Source organism: Phalacrocorax carbo, chromosome 22 (genome assembly GCF_963921805.1).
Source record: "Phalacrocorax carbo chromosome 22, bPhaCar2.1, whole genome shotgun sequence".
NCBI classification, from domain to species: Eukaryota; Metazoa; Chordata; class Aves; order Suliformes; family Phalacrocoracidae; genus Phalacrocorax; species Phalacrocorax carbo.
Genome location: NC_087534.1, coordinates 449,331 through 466,394, shown reverse-complemented (window position 1 = coordinate 466,394; position 17,064 = coordinate 449,331). Strand labels below are relative to the sequence as shown.

General features: G+C 49.5%; 2 protein-coding genes and 1 long non-coding RNA gene across 4 annotated transcripts in view; 1 reads left to right on the top strand and 2 right to left on the bottom strand.

The window, feature by feature from the left end:
- Window positions 1-8,382, bottom strand: part of FHL3 (four and a half LIM domains 3) — a 30,584-nt gene extending 22,202 nt beyond the window's left edge. The window contains exon 1 of one of the 2 annotated variants that reach the window (XM_064471602.1): window positions 8,246-8,382. The gene's annotated coding sequence lies outside the window, so the exon portion shown is untranslated. The remainder of the gene's footprint in view (window positions 1-8,245) is intronic. The other variant, XM_064471603.1, reaches the window with a different exon arrangement.
- Window positions 8,383-9,213: 831 nt separating this feature from the next.
- Window positions 9,214-14,557, top strand: UTP11 (UTP11 small subunit processome component). Its single transcript, XM_064471604.1, has 8 exons — window positions 9,214-9,396; window positions 9,509-9,570; window positions 10,254-10,356; window positions 10,611-10,724; window positions 11,461-11,554; window positions 11,851-11,981; window positions 13,570-13,680; window positions 14,309-14,557. Exons 1-8 carry the CDS (start codon window positions 9,334-9,336, stop codon window positions 14,390-14,392), a joined length of 762 nt encoding a protein of 253 aa, XP_064327674.1. The 5' UTR covers window positions 9,214-9,333; the 3' UTR covers window positions 14,393-14,557.
- Window positions 13,296-15,643, bottom strand: LOC135316816 (uncharacterized). Its single transcript, XR_010376049.1, has 2 exons — window positions 15,464-15,643; window positions 13,296-15,371 (listed from the first exon to the last, which is right to left on the bottom strand). It is a non-coding gene; the product is annotated as an uncharacterized LOC135316816 (long non-coding RNA).
- Between the last annotated feature and the right edge of the window lie 1,421 nt (window positions 15,644-17,064).

The following is a 17,064-nucleotide window of genomic DNA, read 5'->3' as shown; positions in this document are numbered from 1 at the left end:
AGAATCACAATCCAGAGGGATTAGAAAACATTTCTAGAAAATCCATTCTGATTGCATTATTTTAGCCTAGTGCATCAGGTTTTATATTTACAAGGACAACAACAAAGATACCCAAGCAGAAACTGCCCCAAAGCCATTTTGCACAAATTTAATTGAAATTTGCAGCCTTCACATCTATGATATTACTGCAGTACAACAGAAGAATCAACGCAGATAGAAACCTAAGTGTAGATAGTCCCATTTACCATTCATCAGAGCATCAGCTTTACATGCTTCTGCTATTCTAACACAAAACTCTGTAGCTGAAGACTCAACAAAAACAAATATATTTAACCCTGTTGCTATTTCGTCCCAGGGAGATGCCGCAATCTGTGGACTCATACAGTCACATGCACTAACAAGCAACAGACTCATAAAAACACATGGAGCAACTGGAACTCAACTCACCTGCAACCCAAATTGAGCAACATGCTAATTAGGAGAGAAATTTCGCTTCCAAAGATGCCAATCCTCTAACCATCAATCTTTACTTCTGCAGATCAGACACAGCCTCCCAGAAGATACGGGGTATACTCCCACCGCCGCTAATTTCCTGAATGGCCTTGTACAATGTCCTTCCCGCCTCTACATCTAGTTCTCCCATCTCAAGCAAAAGCAATTTTTCAGTTGGTGTTCTGAAGGCCATTGCATTCCTGTAGCACTTTCTCCTGAAGCTTTGAAAACGTTAATGGTGACCTCCTCACTCTCTAGTTTCACACCACGTACCCAGATGGATACCTGGAGAACGCAGCTGGCATGTGGCATGCCTTCTTGCCCAGCCAGGACAAAACATTTCCCAAGCCAGTTTTTTTCCTGTGAAGAATGCTGCTGTCAAATCTCAAAAATCCACAGTGCTAATACTAGCCTCAGTGCAAGGTCAGCCAAAGACGACTTCCATCAGAGATGAGCTCTGCGAGAGAAAGCTCCCTGGAGATTATAAGAGTAGTACAGTCAAGCCCAAATGGCAACCATGTGCAGAGCACATTTCCAGCAAACACACCGCCTGGGCAGAGGACTACACAAACCAAAGTCCACCCTAATTCTGCCATCTGCTAGCTGAACGCTGAAGTCTAGGCTGAGGCCTTTGGGAAAGGTCAGGATAGTCTTACAGGCTCTCAAGATATTGCTTTTGTTCTCACTATTTGCTTCTCAATTTCTTCGTTAAAAGATACGAATCTCTCTAAGGCAGTTATTCGGAGCCAAGAGTTTAGATATTATTGCAAAACATATGCTTAAAAGAGACTGGAAATGATGTTGGCAGTGTTACAGAGGGGAGCGAAGTGCAGCTTTGGGTCAAAACAAAACAAAAAAAAATAGATCTAAGCTAGTAAGCAATTCCCATGCGATAGTTTAGGAGAGCCAGCAAAAGCTTCTTCTAGAAAGAAAACAATGCTGTGAGAACGAACCTAACAAGAGCTGGCTTTTGGAAAAATAAAACGGCCAGTAACGAGCCAGAGTATTGCCAACAGCACGTATCCAAGAGAATCTTTCTGGGAAACCGACCCAAGTCATTACACTGGAAAGCCCTGAGGGACTAGGGACCTTGAGGCTAAAAGCTGGCAAATTGCTTCATCAGTTAAGGTTAGTCCCAATGTTTTCTACTGCGTAAGAATAATTTGTTTTAGCCTACGGGTCTCTACAGAGCAACGGGTAAATTAAGGCTGCTTCCTCTGGGAAGGGGAGCGGAGTGCTCGGCAAAGCCCTGCCCAACGGGACATTTTTAGAAGGTTTCCCACCATCGCTGACATCCCTTCAGCCCAACACCCGCCCAGCGCACTCAGGCTGTTGGCTTTGCTTCACTCCCTGCGCACCCCTCGCGCTCCAGGCGCAGCCTGCCCATTACCTGGTGGGACAATCATCCCGGCTATTTCGGCCAGCACTCCACCAGCAAGCAGTTGCTACAAAAACGTGATGACTGTGCCTCCACAAAAGCATCTTCTGGAGACTCATTTGCCCAAAGTGGATGGAGTTAGAGCAATTATTCTGATGTATCTTGTTTTCCAGAGGGATAAGGAGGAGACCTTGCTTGCTCTTTCTCTGTTTCAGAGAGGTTAGTTAATACACCAGGAAATAGGTACGCTGATGCTGAGTGATAAAGGCAAGGCTTTTGTTTGCAGCCTTCTCTTTCATTTCCAGTCCAGCTACTCATAGTTACAGGAGCGTACAGAGAGCACAGAAGACCATGAATGTGATCTCCAACCGTGCTTCTGCGCTGGCAGAGAAAAATCCTGCATTGGCAGGGGATGTCAAGGTGCTGTCTAGCAACTTTCCTCCTCTTCCAACTCCTTTTCTGATTCACATTGCCATCTTCCTCGCAATTGACCTAAATAACATGTTCAGACAGCATGGGAAGTATTTCTGCCTCATACTTCAATAGCGTTAAGATCTCTGCATCTGGAAAGTGTATTTCTCAGGGAAGTCACACCACAGGTGGCTTAGGAGCGTCTTTCCCGAGAAAGGAAGAGAAGCTCCCTGTCTGGTCTCATTTCACTGGTAAGAATTCCTGGCTGCAGGAGAACAAAGGTTGCCCACGAGCAGAGAAAACACATGCTACGTCTGTGCCCAAGCCCCAGCTAATCTGAACAATGTGGGCAGAGTATTCAGTTACCTCATTTCCAGGTGTGCTGTCAGCATGAGCCACGACTGGCTTGGGATGAAAGAGGAAAAACTGTTCCTAGATCTGGACTTGTCTGCATCATTTATGGTAATTATTGCCCAGCAGCCTTTAGGCCTTTAAAGTCATATCACGCTCTCAGCCCTCAGTTTCTCTAAACCTTTTGATCACCACTCACCATTCCACTCCAAAAGAGCTGGAGGACAGAGAGCACGACCGCACTGTCCCAAAGGCATGCAAACCCGGGCCTCAGGAAGAGGGAAGCAAAGAAAGCCCCTGCAAAAGGACGTCAGCAAGTCAGCCATCAGACACTCAGTGATTACATATGCTACCAACATACAAGCACTTAAAAAAAAAAAAAAAAAAAAGAGTTGTATATCCAAGTAATTATAGTACCTCTCCAGCACTTTTTGTAACACAACGCAGAATTCAACAGTGCTGCATCACAGGAATACAGGGACAATCCAAGCCCTACCACGTCACAGTGGCTTCACACTGGAAAGATTTTTTACCCTCTCCCAATCTAATTCCCTCCTTTACCATAAGTTTGGGCACTCCTGATAGTCTCATAGATATCTCACCTCCTTACAAACCCCCGCAGACTACTGATTTCAGCGTTATCTTACAGCAAGGGCCTTTACAGGCTGCGTACTGAGTAAATGAAAAAGTAAAAAGCCAACTGAAAATGCATTTATTGACAACAAGGAAACAGACTGCGGGGAAATACAGGAAAGTATTCCAAAGCTGCATGGACTGCCACAGCACCTCCAGCTCTCAAGTGAGGAAGTGCTAGCCTGGGGTTTGCACACTGTAACTTGCAAGGCAGGCTCTAGAACCTCAGCAGTCTGAGAGATCCCTTTCTTATTCAAAGGATACACATAAATACAGTTCCGCTATTGCAATAGAAAGGAAGTTATACTTGATCTGTACCACCTCTTTTTCAGGTAATTGAGCTTCAAACTAAAGCAGAAAAGTTGCAAGCAAAGCTCAGACATCTTTGTGCTCCAGCATGCCTGTTTAGTCCACAACAGCTAGTCTGTATCTGTTATCTCTACATTTTTTATTAGCTCATGTTTACTTTGGCTGCACATCCAAGCAGTCATTTAAACAGGGTGAGAGAGGAAAATTTTGGACTCTCAACAATGGCCAAGCAGTTTAATCTGCCACCAGGGACAATGACTTGACTCCTATTGGCGTTTAGTGCTGGCAGGGTCAAGTGTAACATGTGCTGAAGGAAGCACTAGGGAACCAGATCCACAGCCGTTCCAACAACACTGAGCATTTCCTTGAGCTATTCAGAGGTCCCTTTCCCCCCCGTGCGTAGAGAAAACAGCTCCAGCTGTCCAGTCACCTGCACTGGCTTCTCCACTTGCTGGATTTATGACACTGGAGGTTGCTAACAGCTCCAGGTTCAATACAGCACATTCCTCTGGCTTATAGCTCAGACGTTCAAAACTAAGTTAGGAAGCAGTTAAATTATGTCCTTGGCATCAGCCACCAGGTTGGCGCTGGAAGAGAATTTATATTCCTGAACAGAACCAGCACTGGGCAGGTTGGGCATAAACATCAGCAAACTTTCATCCAGAGGTGACACCAATCAGAAGGGTCTAGAGTTAATATTTATCCATGGTGCTGATTTAAGATTTTGGGTTTTTCTGAGAAGTTCAAAATGCTTTACATAAAATAACTCTGCAACTTGCAAGCCTGGGACAATCTGGGCTCCTGCTGAGTAAGGGCAGAATCATTTGTTAAAACTGTCCTCCATTGAGCAAATACCAACAGACACAAAGTGAGTCACTCAGCAGAGACAATTCTGCTAGGATGAAATACAGGAAGGTAGAAGCCATGTGGCATTCTTCAGTTTCCCCTTTCCTTTCACAATCAGACCCTTGATATTTTCTTCAACAGGAAAACTGATACTCCCCCTCCCTGTAAACTGCTGACAATTGTATTTTACACCTGGCAAAACCAGTGCAAAACGGAAGGAAAAGAAGAAACAAAGACCAAGGGCTTTTCTCAGCAACTACATCTCCGTGGAATGGAGCATTTTTCTTCCCAACCGTTGCTAAAGACACACTGCTTCTTAATGGACGAAGTCTAGTAACCGTGCATCAGCATTCATGGGAAACGCCACCTCCTCTCTGTCGAAGAACTGCAGAAGGGAGAACGCTGCAGCAGCTTCACAGCAGCTGCTTCACAAAGCTGCCAAGTCTGGCTGTAGGACCCCAGCCCCGTGGAAACCAACAAAGCACATGCAGCTGAACCCCTTTGCTTGCAAACTCTCAGCCCTCATACCTGAATGTCCCATCCTTTAGAAGTGACCCTGAACTCTTGGTAGCAATCTGAAGACTAAATAATACTGGTAAAGTTTCTCTGCCCCCTAACAACCGACCTTTTCCTTTTCCTAGAGGCAGCTGTTATTTATTGTTACAGCTGCCTTTTTTTTTTTTTTAAAAAAAGAGTAAAACATTTACATTTGTTTTCATGACATCATTAGGCAAAATATTGTCAAGTTCTCTCTGAACTTTTCTAGTTTGGCCATCGAAATTATTGCTACTTCAGCAGAAATAGTCGAGGTCCCCTAAGGAATGAGGTGTTACAGCTTGCATTCGAGTCAAATGCTCAGCAAAACTGTAAGTATAATTCACACCACCTTCTTGCCAGACCAAGCTGGGTGCTCCATGGTGGGCACAGGCAATCCAAGAACAGCAGATGTTGACAGGGATACTGAATAATTAACACCAGAGAAGAAATTATTTCCTTACTTGAGCAATTACAAGAAGTTATGAAGCTGTTTGTCTAGTTTGGCTTTTATTCAGACCAGCCAGCCAGTCCCCATTTTTCCGTAAACACCTTCTTTGTCTATGGAAACATTCTTACTTGGAAGGTGAGGCAGAGGCAAAAAGGTTTACACTCACGCTTCTCTCCTGAGGCTACTGATGCAATTAGGGCTCTTCAGGCATGACCTCATGCAAGCCAAGGACAGCGAAAATCCCACAGACATGAACAAGGACCCCAGCGGGCCACCGGGAAAGTCTTGTGTATCAGTGCTGTGATTGCCATAAAAGTCCTTTTCCAGGGAGAAAGGGTGGGAGTCAGTTGAGCACTAAGGGTAATCAATTTATTCAATTTTCCTGCTGGCATTTCAAAAAACAGCAGGCCACGTAACAGCATCAGCTCAGCACAATTAGGAACACAGTAGAAAGCATCTTTTCTCATAGAGCAATCAACAGAGCAAGCGAGTCCTGGCTGTGAACAGAACAAAGTGCTTCCAGAACTGGTGCACTGGGAATTTCAGTAACCTGCCTGTGGAGTTGTTTTTCCTGGCTCCATCAGTTAAGGGTTCACCTCCATCTTAAAGCTGCTAGGTCCTAAACCCAAAAGAACATCACTGAGCTCATACCCCTCAGAAATTTGTTGACCAGTGAACACTGCCCACAGCCACACAAGGTTGGTACTCTACAGGAAAAGCAGCGTGTGTGATCATGACAACCACGACGACACCGGCCAGGAAAAAGACTCCTGCCTTTCTTCCTCATGATGATCTCGGAGACCTGAGCCACCCCGCTGCTGGCTGTGTCCTCAGGCAGCATGGCTGTTTCGGGGTCCGCTCAAAAACAAACTGCCGGGTGAACAGGAAGCGGAGCTGACAGCAGACGTGCTCAGATGGCTGCAGATCCTGCAGAGGGAACGGCAGCGACCTACCGTCCTCCCAGAGACCTCGGAACAGCCTGATCTTCAGCACACCGGTCACTGCTCAGCTCTTTGGATGCTATTCTGCAGGCAGGGAGATGCACAGATTTTGCACCAAGAGGCACCTCAAAAACATCCCACATGGACAGACGGTGCTCCAGAAGTTGAGACCATGGAACTGTTCACAGGGCTTCCTGCTGTGAAATCTGGGATGTTGCCAAACACCGCTCTGCCTTCGGCATGTCCCCACCACTCCCTATGTACAGGTTTAAGGAGTTCTTATTCCAAAACATACTTTTCGCTGTAGAGCATCCGCTATAATTAGTGCCCACAGCTATCCACGTTGCCTATATTTTTGTTTCCTATGCTACGCCACCAGCCTTAGAAGTATACAAAATTACAGACCTAGCAGGGTCAGAATTAAACTAAGGCTCACAACTCTGTGCCTGTAACGAAGTAGCCAGCAAGATGAGGAGGCAACCATAGGGTCTCCATCCTAGGAAAAGGAGAGAAAGTGGCACAAAAATACAACAGGAGAAATGTCAGACTTCCCCTTTCCTGCTGGCCTGCTGATGGCCTGCCTGTCGGGAAGTTAAACCACATTTTGACAAAGCAAATTAGGGAAATGAGGCAGCTTCAACACTTTTGAGAACACCAGGAGAATATTACTCATGCCAAAGACATACTCAAATATGAGAGACTCCTAATGAAATATCTAAGAAAACGCTTCTCAAAAAGTAACAGTAAAGGAACATTTGACAATGACACATTCACAGCAGCTAGAAGGGGTGAAGATTTCTGATGCCTGGTAGAGGAGTCAGAAAATTAAAGGACTGGCCGCTCACTGGCGGCCAGTGTGGCCACCGGGATTCTGCGTCCGTCAGACCTCGGCCTGGTCTAGGGTGGCCCTCCCTGTGCTCCTGTAATAGGTTTTCCACTTTGGAAAGGTTTCTTTATGATTTTCAAAACTGGGGAACTGTGAACACATTAAATTCAAAACTAAGTAGAGAGACCTCCGTATCAAAGCCTGCATGGTGAGGATAAGTAACCACCATCATATGCCATCTGTCTGAGCTCTGAGTCAGCGCAGAGTAATTCCTTCTACCGTGCTTCACCCAGCCTAACTATAAAACACATCCAATATTTCCATGTATTCTCATGAAAGAGTCAAAGTGATTAACGTTACCTCAACTACAAAAAACCTACAAAACTGGAAACCAAAAAAGAAAACATTACCTGTGAGAAAACATAACAATCTGAAATGAAGCACTATTCAGTAAAAAAACATTCTGAAAAGATGCTGAGCTATCTCTAATATCAAGACTCAAACTACGACTTTTGAGCCTTTGTTTAACACACGCACACAAAAAAACCAGTGAGGCTCAGAGTAGTCTTTCCCCGTACCTACTCTTGGATTCTCTGGAAACATTACAACCATTCAGGGTGCGTCGAAAATGTCTCTATATTATGTCTGAGCATTTGGTTTAAGTTTATTTCCGAATTTATTGGTTGGGTAAAGTTTCAGAGCTTTCTTAATAAGACACAGCTTAAGCATTGCAACTTCACAGACTGGGAAAGATTTTTTTCTCCCCCCCTTTTAGAAAGCGGTGCAAGCCGCGCTTCCCAGCCCCGACCGCAGCGGAGCTCTGGGAGCGAGCTACATCGCGGGGAACGGCACACAAACCCAGCGGGGTCCCGGGGGACGCCCCGAGCCCGGACGGCGCCAGGGACACACGCCGCGGGGGCTCCTTCCCCTCCCGCTCCCCGGGGCAGCCCCCGCCGCCGCCGCCCCGACCCGCCCGGGGCTGCGGAGCCACAGCGGGCGGCAGCGGCGGCTCCTGCCCGGCTCCCGCTCCCGCCGCGCTCCCACCCCGGCCCCCGCCGCCCATCCCGACCCACCCGTTCGGCGTCCCGGGGCCGTGCCCCGCTCGCTGCTCGCCCCGGCGGTGGGCAGGCTCCGCAACGGCTCGGCTCGGCGCGGCTCCCCCGGCCCCACAGCGCGGCGCCCAGCCCAGCCCCGCCCGGCCCGGGGCGGGGCCGGGGAGCGGCGGGCCCGGCCGCCCGGTGCCCGCCCCGCACGAGCGCTCGCTCCAACACCCCGGCGGGGGCCGCTCCGCCTGTGCTCAGCCCCCCGGGGCGCTCCCCGGGGAGCGGCGGGGCCTGGCGGGGCCCCCTCCCGCGGCAGTCGGCCCGGCTCTAATCCCTTCGCCTCCCCGCTCGCTTCCGAGCGGCCGCCCCAGGGCCCGGCTACCGCCGAGCCCGCCCGCGCCTCCCCGCTGCTCGGCGGGACGGGTCAGCGGCGGGCTCCGGGAGGGCGAAGGGACACACCAGCCGCCGCCCTGCAGGGAAGCCCCGGTTCCGGCGGCGGGCACCGGGCAGCCCCGCGGAGCTGACCCCGCCGGCCCTGCGGCTCCCCCTCCTGGAAGCGCCGGCTCCCTCCCCGCGCTGCTCAGCTCGCAGCGAGCCCCGCGGCTGAACCGGGCGGCGGGAGGCAGGCCGTACCGGCCACCGGGGCTGCGGTCAGAGCCTCGCCCGGGCCACACCGGGCGAGCCAGAGCCCACAAGTCCCCGACGGGGTCCCTTCGACAGCACAATTCAGGCCACCCCCGGGCCCGCGCCCACTCCCGCCGGAGGGCCGGGCCCTCAGCGCCGTGCGCCGGCAGAGACGCTCCCGCCGCGGGGAGGGCCGGGTTGGCCCGGCCGCCCTCCCGCCGGGGCTCGGCCGGGCCGGGGGAGCGCACCGGGGCCCGCCGTCGCCATGGAGACGGCGCCACCGCCCAGCGAGCCTCGCGCGCGACCTATGGCCCCCAGGCCCCGCCCCTTCCGGGCCCTGCACGGCGCCCGGCGTGTCACGGCGTGACGGCGGCACCGATCGGGGCCGGGATCGGGATCGGGGCCGGGAAGGGCAGAGCGGAGCGGAGCAGAGCAGGGGCACCGGCACCGCGGCGGGGCGGGAGGCCTGAGCCGGGCGAGCGGAGGCCGCCGCCATGTCGGCCGCCTTCAGGAAAGCCGCCAAGTCGGGGCAGCGCTCGCACCGCGAGCGGGCACAGGTCAGTGCGCTGGGCCGGGCCGCCGCCGCCTCGGCCGGGCTCTCCCGGCGGGCCCCGCCGCGGGCCGCCGGTGGCGGCGGCCGCCCATGCCGTTCCCTGCCTTTCCCCCTAGCCCGCCTCCCGGAAGAAGCTGGGATTGCTGGAGAAGAAGAAGGACTACAGGCTCCGCGCCGAGTGAGTGGGGCCGCGGCGAGGGGAGGGCGGCCCGGGGGACGGCCCCGGGGGGCGGGGGGCGGTGCCGGGACGGGGGGCGGCCCCGGGGAGCGGCCCCGGGACGGGGGGCGGCCCGGGCCGGCGCCCGGCGCTCTCCGCGGGCTGCAGGGCCGTACCCCCGGCCGAGCGGTTTCTGCCCCGCAGGGTCACGACTTGCAGAGACGATGCGAAGAGCCGGTGTTCGTGATCGCACAAAAAGTGGGGTACTCGGTCCCCTCGCGGGCGCGTTCATAGAAACGAACGCAACGTGCACAGACAGTTAAATATCCCTCTGGTTGAGTCAGGGAAAGGGAAGGTGGAGAGCAAAGGCCTCACAAAATCGTTGTGATTAATACAAAACTCATCTTCCATCTTCAGTGCCTGATTCTGTAGATCTGGGACTCCTAAGCAGCTCAGTAAGCTTTGCAGAATGGGTGAACGTGTTTCCGTTACTCCTCTAACACTTACTGTTGGCCGCTATTCATTTCCAGCTTTGTTAAGCAATAAACTGTGCAGCTAAAGTCGTTTGCTGGTGTCCAGCTCTATACTGTGCCTGCTGCCTCAGAGCTCTGAGCATCACTTTGAAGGGCTCAGTGTCTCATCAGGGAGTATGAACATGGAGAAACTGCTGAACAACTTCTGTTTGGTTTTTTCTTTTTCCCCAGTGACTATCACAAGAAACAGAATGCCCTCAGAGCACTTCAGAAGAAAGCTCTGGACAAGAATCCTGATGAGTTCTACTTTAAAATGATACGTTCAGAGCTCCAGGTGAGACTCTAATATGCCTTCAAGCAGGGTTACACTCTGTTGCTCTAAGTAACATCAGGGTTTTTTCAACCTTTGTTTTTAATTTATGAATTAGTAAACAAATTAGCAGACTTGGTTTGGTGCCTGTGGGAGGCTTTGAAGAAAATGAGGGGCAAAAGACCTTTTTGGTTGTTTTGCTTCTGTTAATAGGACCCATAGTACACTATAGCTAGAATGGTATCTGTCTGTAAGTGCTATGTTCCGCCTGGTTTTAGGATGGAGTTCACATAATAAAGCAGCCAAAGGATGAAGTGACCCCTGAACAGGTGAAATTGATGAGGACACAGGATATTAAATATGTGGAAATGAAAAGAGTGGCAGAATCCAAGGTAATACTTCACTTTTTTAGTGTTTGCCAGTTTGCTCAGAATTGTTGTATTGTGGGTTTTTTTGTTGTTGTCGGCTATTGCATTTATGTTCAGTGAAATCTGATTTGTGTAATACTGGAAATGGTAGGTGGACTTGTCTGTGGAGCTCTGTATATAGAACCTAGGGGAATACTGAATAATGGAAACTATACTATGCATTATATAAAACATGGCAATTTCTTATGTAAATTTTAGACATTAAACATGTACTCTTGCTTCTCTCATTTATAAAGAATTGAGGATTATTGTTACTGAAGTGGGTTGTTTGAATATGGTAGGCAGGCAGTCGACATTAACATGACCCGCTTCTGAAAACGTGTTATGCTCTGACGTTGACCGTTTATCTTCCCTGCAAATAAAAAAAATAAAACACAGCCAGTTTGAATTTTCCTTCATACTTTCGCTAGTGATTTCATGGTAGTCATTCCTATTTTGTCTGCCATACAGATAACTTACTGTTTTGAAAATCAATTTGTACATATTTGGCTGGGTAATACCAGAAATTACTGTTAACCTCTGTTCCAAAAGGTTATGAAGACATGACATAAATATAGACTAGATGTATTTTCAAAGATGAAAGAGGAAGGAAGAGGTCAGATGCCTGTATGCTTGAGAAACAACCAGGAATTTACTACAGGGAGACTTTACGTTGTTCCGGATGTTTGCCAAAACTAGGATTAACTTCTCCTTCCTGCAGAAAATCGAGAGGCTGAAGTCGGAGCTCCATCTGCTGGATGCTGAAGGGAAGAATCCCAACAAGCACACGTTCTTTTTTGATACCAAAAAAGAAGGTAAGATCGAAATAGATTTTATCAGAAAACTTGTTCTGCAATATTTTATTGTGGGCTGTTTAAAATAGTATGGTGCTTTCTTTATGCTGTTATTAAAAAATATTTTTTTTCAGGAATAATAATTGAGGTGCTCTAGAAATCTCTTTTGATTACTAGATAAGACCTCAGTTCTGCAGGAGCTATGTTGCTGGGGCTTCCATTGCTGACTGTACTTAAGCTACATGTTTGGAAGGTTTGCTGAGCATTAGTCCAAGAAGTTCATGTGAGTTTATTCCTAAATTTCTTTTAATTTATAGTTCAGGAGTTTGATATTGCAACTCACCTGGATACTGTTCCAGAGCTCGTAAATAGAGTGTACAACCGACCGACCATTGCAACGTTGCAGAAAGAGGCGCTGAAAGGAGCTACTGATCCTGCCCACTTGAAGGTACTTTGTGCTGCCACTATTTGTATTATAGTTTTCTTAGTGACGTCTTCTATATAACAAGCTCCAAAGAGGATTTGTTGGACCTTTGTGGAAGAGAACAAAGTTGTTCTGTTTTCTTAAAATTTTTATTGGTGACACAAGGCTGTAGAGGATGTCACCTAATCAAGTGCCTGGAGCCTACAGTCAAATCTTCTCCTGGATCAACATGGAGAGCCTGTTCAGTTGTTTCGCAGTGCACTGTGGATTATAAATCAAGAGTTGTGACGTATGGGCCAGAAGGGGACAGTATAGATGTGATTAGGCCGTTTCCTTGGCAAAATTTCTCCTCCGTTACATGACATACAGCTACGGGCCTATCTTTTAATTAGATTGCTGCAGTTTTAAGTGGGATTTTTTGCAGCATCCACTGTTAAGTCTCTCCTTACACCTCCCTAAAAATCCTTGCACCCCTTAATAGGGATGTGAAGAAACTTATTCCAGCATAGATGTACCTGTTGCTGGGTTTCTGATCTCATGGTATTTTTCAGTTAGGTTCTGAGCCTGAAGCGGCTTCAGATTCAGGATTTGTCTCCCCCTGTTTCTTCTTAGAAAACATTTAAGCAATAGTTTCACTTCCTGGCTTTCCTAATTTAAATTGTTTGGTGATCCTTCAGGATGAATTGCTTATGCAATCAACTTTGATTCTGATGTTTTAATATCACACCACTTCTGTCCTAGAAGTAGCTAGACTCAGCTTTGACACTGTAAATACTGCTTGATTAGTTTAGATATATTGGGCAGTCCTATAAGCTTGAGCTGGTACGTGTAAGGTAAAAATAAAGTTGTCTAAAATTGCCGATTGATTCAGAAAACAACAGGTTACAAATTTACCAGATGTCAGATAACAAAACACCCTGTGGTCCCTTTCTTCTTGCCAGCTTTCTCAGTTTGGCTTGTCAGTAAAGCAGTTGGACAAGTTGTAGACTGACAAGTTTTCTCTAAATGTCTGAGTCATATTTTAAGCATGTTGGGATCTGTTCTCCTTAATTTAATTACTTCAATCACACCTGCAGTAATACCATTTTTGTGCTGGGAAAGCCATCTGCTCTTAGTAGGTAAACGTGACCAAACAGCTTGCATTTTGTGAGGCTTCTGTGCAATTTCTGAACACTTTGGGATTGGTTTCTGGTCTTTTTTTTTTTTTTTCTCCACTCTGGATAAGCTGGGTTTTCATTAGGGAGTTAAAGGTTGTCTTGCACTCAACATTGAAATTCAGAGGATTTAGAAAAAATGAAATTACAGCCACTTACTGAACAAGGTTACACAGCATCTAAACAAGGTTAGAAGAGGTTTGGTTTTTAATCTCCTAAATCCAAAGATAAAAACAAACACAAAGAGTTAAGTCCTAACTAGAAAACCTCTAGTATGAGAATTAAGATGGTGAAACAGCTCTCTGGAATTTAGCCACAGAATTGAGGCAGCATTCTTTAATACGACTGTGGTTTAAAATTGTTTGTGAGGCCCAAGTGCCACAGAATAGGTCATTTATAGACCCTAGTGTCTTGTTCCTCTCTCTGTCTTAAAAATGCTTCTGGTTTTTTTCCTCCAGAAATTAGCGCAGCAAAGGAAGAATCAGTATGACCTCCTGAAGCAGCGCATTGAAAGAGAAAAGGCCATGTTTGTTATTGCACAGAAAATCCAGACGCGTAAAGATCTTCTGGTGAGGAATTTCGTTCTAGTTCTTTGAATCTGTTTTGTTAAGGTCATTAGGTCTAGTTTGGTATGTATATGTTTCTTCACTCTGATTTTATACTGACACTTCCACCAGATAACTCCTAAAAATAATCCTCTCTTAGTCTGGAAAAAGCGAGGAGATGAAGCATTGCAGTTGCGCCATGGCTAGTAAACTATATCTGCTAGTCTTATCCTGTCAGCACAGACAAAGACTCAACTTTGAAATGGTGTTGACGAGTCTTTTCTAGAATACTGTTGCCATCTCTCAAGTACTAAATTAATGTGTTCAGGTGGCAGAGGCAGGGGACCATTCCTGTACGTTACAGGAAGGTCTTAAAAATCCCAATGACCAAACAAATCGTTTGTCTCAATGGGAGTCGCCACTCTGCTGCCTGTGAGCAAAACAGATTGGGCCCGACAACCTGACGGCGGAAAGAGCGGACGGAAATATAATCACCACCTGAACAGTGGAAAGCGACTGCTTTTCACTAATGCCTTGTTAGTCTCAGGCGGGACTTTCTTATTTATATGAGGGTGGGTTGGTTGGTTGGGTTTTCTTCCCTCTTTCTTCTTACCTGCCAGCAAATAATTTTTGCCTTGTCCTTTTTTTCCAGGACAAAACGCATAAAGTAAAGGTGAAGAAAGAGACAACAAATGGTCCAGCTATTTACAAATTCAAATTCCAGCGGAAACGTTAGCCATTCCATTAAATAATTGTTACCGCCTTCGCTTAGAAAGAAAGGATTCTCTCATCAAGAAGGACTGATACACCGTAGCTGTTTTTCACTGCAGCCTAGCACTTTGTTAAAATTAATTACTGTGGGCCTGCAGTAGCCGTAAATATATTGTATCTAATTAATTGATTTAGAGAGTTTGCTCTGTTGTATTTACAGTGGGAAGCCACAAGAGATGCCGGAATGTCCTAGTAATACGCACCATAAACAATCCTTGAAAAGGCAAGGTCAGAATGAAGAGCCTGGGAGACGGGTCGCACACAGACAGAGAGGGTGCTCTGGGGTCGCTACGTCCAGCTCTGTGGCCGGTCACCGTGATGTGTCCAAAACCATAAGATATTTCAGGCCAGCTTTTTTAGCTGTCTTTTCAAGCAGGTTACGGTTGAATTATCATCTTTCTAATCGCTCGCCCCCACCACCCCCGAATCCCTCACGTTTTCCCATTCTGCTTTATCTGCACAAAGCATTTCACTCTAAAACATAAGAGGTGAGAGGCATGGCTAAGGGTGCATTGCTAAATTAAGGCACCGTTTTAGCCAAAGACTGTTCCGGAATTGCGCTAGAAGCAGGGAATTATTTCTTCCGCTGTACAGAAAGGAAGAAAAACTCAACCTTTATGAATAACTTCCACAACTGAGGAGCTGTTTGTGCTTATTCTGTCTTCTACCGCACAGTGGGGGTAGCGCCCACGCCATGCTGAACGTCCAGCGCTGCCTACCGAGTTTGAGCAGAGGTGATACAGGACGTCACGTATGGGGAGGGGAATATGGAAGCCACCCTGCCCTCTGTGTTTGTGTCACGCTTCTTGCAGTGTTGGTAGCTGGAAGGGGGTTTCAGCTCAGAACAATGAAGACACATCCCAGAGTATCCTGGAGCAGTTCAGGCAGGTTCGGAGAGCCTGGGCGTAAACATTCCTTTTCTTATCTCCTCGCTTGTACTGTGTCTGCCAATAATAAGCACATGCCCATGCAAGATAGGTTAAAAAAAAAAATAAATGCTCTTCTCAAGCTCTTTCCCGGTCAGGCGCGTTCCTACCTTCTCTGAGATGAGACGCGACTTTTTTACGTGCTCAAATCCAGACGCTGTTTCTGCCGTTGTAAAGATTCCCGAGTTGGCAACAAACGCGGGGGGGTGGATTTTTTTCCGGGGAGGATGAGGGGAGGCGCTTTGCCCTGCCCTTACAAGCGGTTCAGGTGCGCTCAGGCGGAAGGCGAGGCCGCGACCCCCCCTCGCAGCGCGCGAGGAAGCGGCCGCTCTCCCCCGCTCGGGCGGACGGCGCAACGCGCTCTCCCGTGGGACCCCCTGCCCGGGCGGCGGGACCCCCCCGCGCCGCCCCCGCGCCCGGCCGGCAGGGGGCGGCAGCGCGCCGCGGCGGGAGCCCCTCGCCGGGGGGCTGGGGGGGCGGCGGGGGGAGCCCCTCGCCGGGGGGCTGGGGGGTGGCGGGGGGGCGGCGGGAGCCCCTCGCCGGGGGGCTGGGGGGTGGCGGGAGCCCCTCGCCGGGGCCGGGGGGGAGCCCCTCGCCGGGGGGCTGGGGGCGGCGGGGGGGGGTGGCGGGAGCCCCTCGCCGGGGGGCTGGGGGGGGGCGGGGGGAGCCCCTCGCCGGGGGGCTGGGGGGGGGCGGGGGGAGCCCCTCGCCGGGGGGCTGGGGGGGGGGCGGGGGGAGCCCCTCGCCGGGGGGCTGGGGGGGGGCGGCGGGAGCCCCTCGCCGGGGCTCGACGCTTCACGGCAGCCAGCGGGTAACGCAGGAGGGTCCCGGCCTACGGCCCCTCGAGGCCCCCGCCCGCCCCCGGAGAGCGGGCTTTGTTTCTTTCGTGATTGCTTTGAAAAGCACCTGAAGGTTTCCGAAGCGAAATCGACTGACTTTGAACGCCGAGGCGGGCAACGTCCAGGGAAATACAGAAGGCAAGAGGAACGACAAGCAAGCTAGATTTTAAGGAAACTGTCGAGTTCACCCTCGTTTCTGGGGACCTTTCAGTTGTTTTAAAAACATGCATCGAGGCCCTGCTACGCAGGCTGGGTGTCTTTGAAGCGAAATCTCTTTTAGACCGAGCTTCGAATTTATAAATGTTTGATCCTCATCCCTGATTAATTTTACCTGCCTCGAGAGAGTTACTGGACAGGTTGGGAAAGAAAAACAGCCGTTCCATTGGAAGACCCTAAAGGAATTGCTGTCTGGCAGCAGCTGAGAAGTAACGACCTGACGAGAACAGCGGATGAGCCCCACGCGGAGCGCCTGGTGGCCGCCGATCCCACCGGCAGATCAAGGGTTGCAGTGGGCACAAGCGACCTCATCCCTGGAAGGGAGCCATTGCTTCCCAGTAAAGGAGCGAGATATTATGGGATGCAGTAGGTAGCTGCGAGGTCAGTGCTCTCACCATGGAAAATTATAGGTTGAGTGCCACGCCGCTTATTCTCCTGGTGGTAGTTCTCATCTGTCCGCCGGCGTGCAGGAGCTGCTGGCTTCCAGCGAAGACACGACAGTTTCCTGTTCGCTGTACAGGACACGAGGAGCAAAAGTGGTGCCTGTTCTGAGTTGCTTTTCCCTGGGAAACCGTGAAGGTCTTAAAGGGAAACCGGAGCACTGTTAACGTCCGTGGTGTTACGTCGAGCAGGCTTCTTGCTGGACCCTGACCACA

Bases quoted from the DNA above. Each gene is read 5' to 3' on its own strand.
- UTP11 (XM_064471604.1), top strand. From the start codon at position 9,334: ATGTCGGCCGCCTTCAGGAAAGCCGCCAAGTCGGGGCAGCGCTCGCAC. The intron at 9,397-9,508 runs GTCAGTGCGCTG...CTTTCCCCCTAG, and splicing joins CGCACCGCGAGCGGGCACAG to CCCGCCTCCCGGAAGAAGCT. The intron at 13,681-14,308 runs GTGAGGAATTTC...CTTTTTTTCCAG, and splicing joins AGACGCGTAAAGATCTTCTG to GACAAAACGCATAAAGTAAA.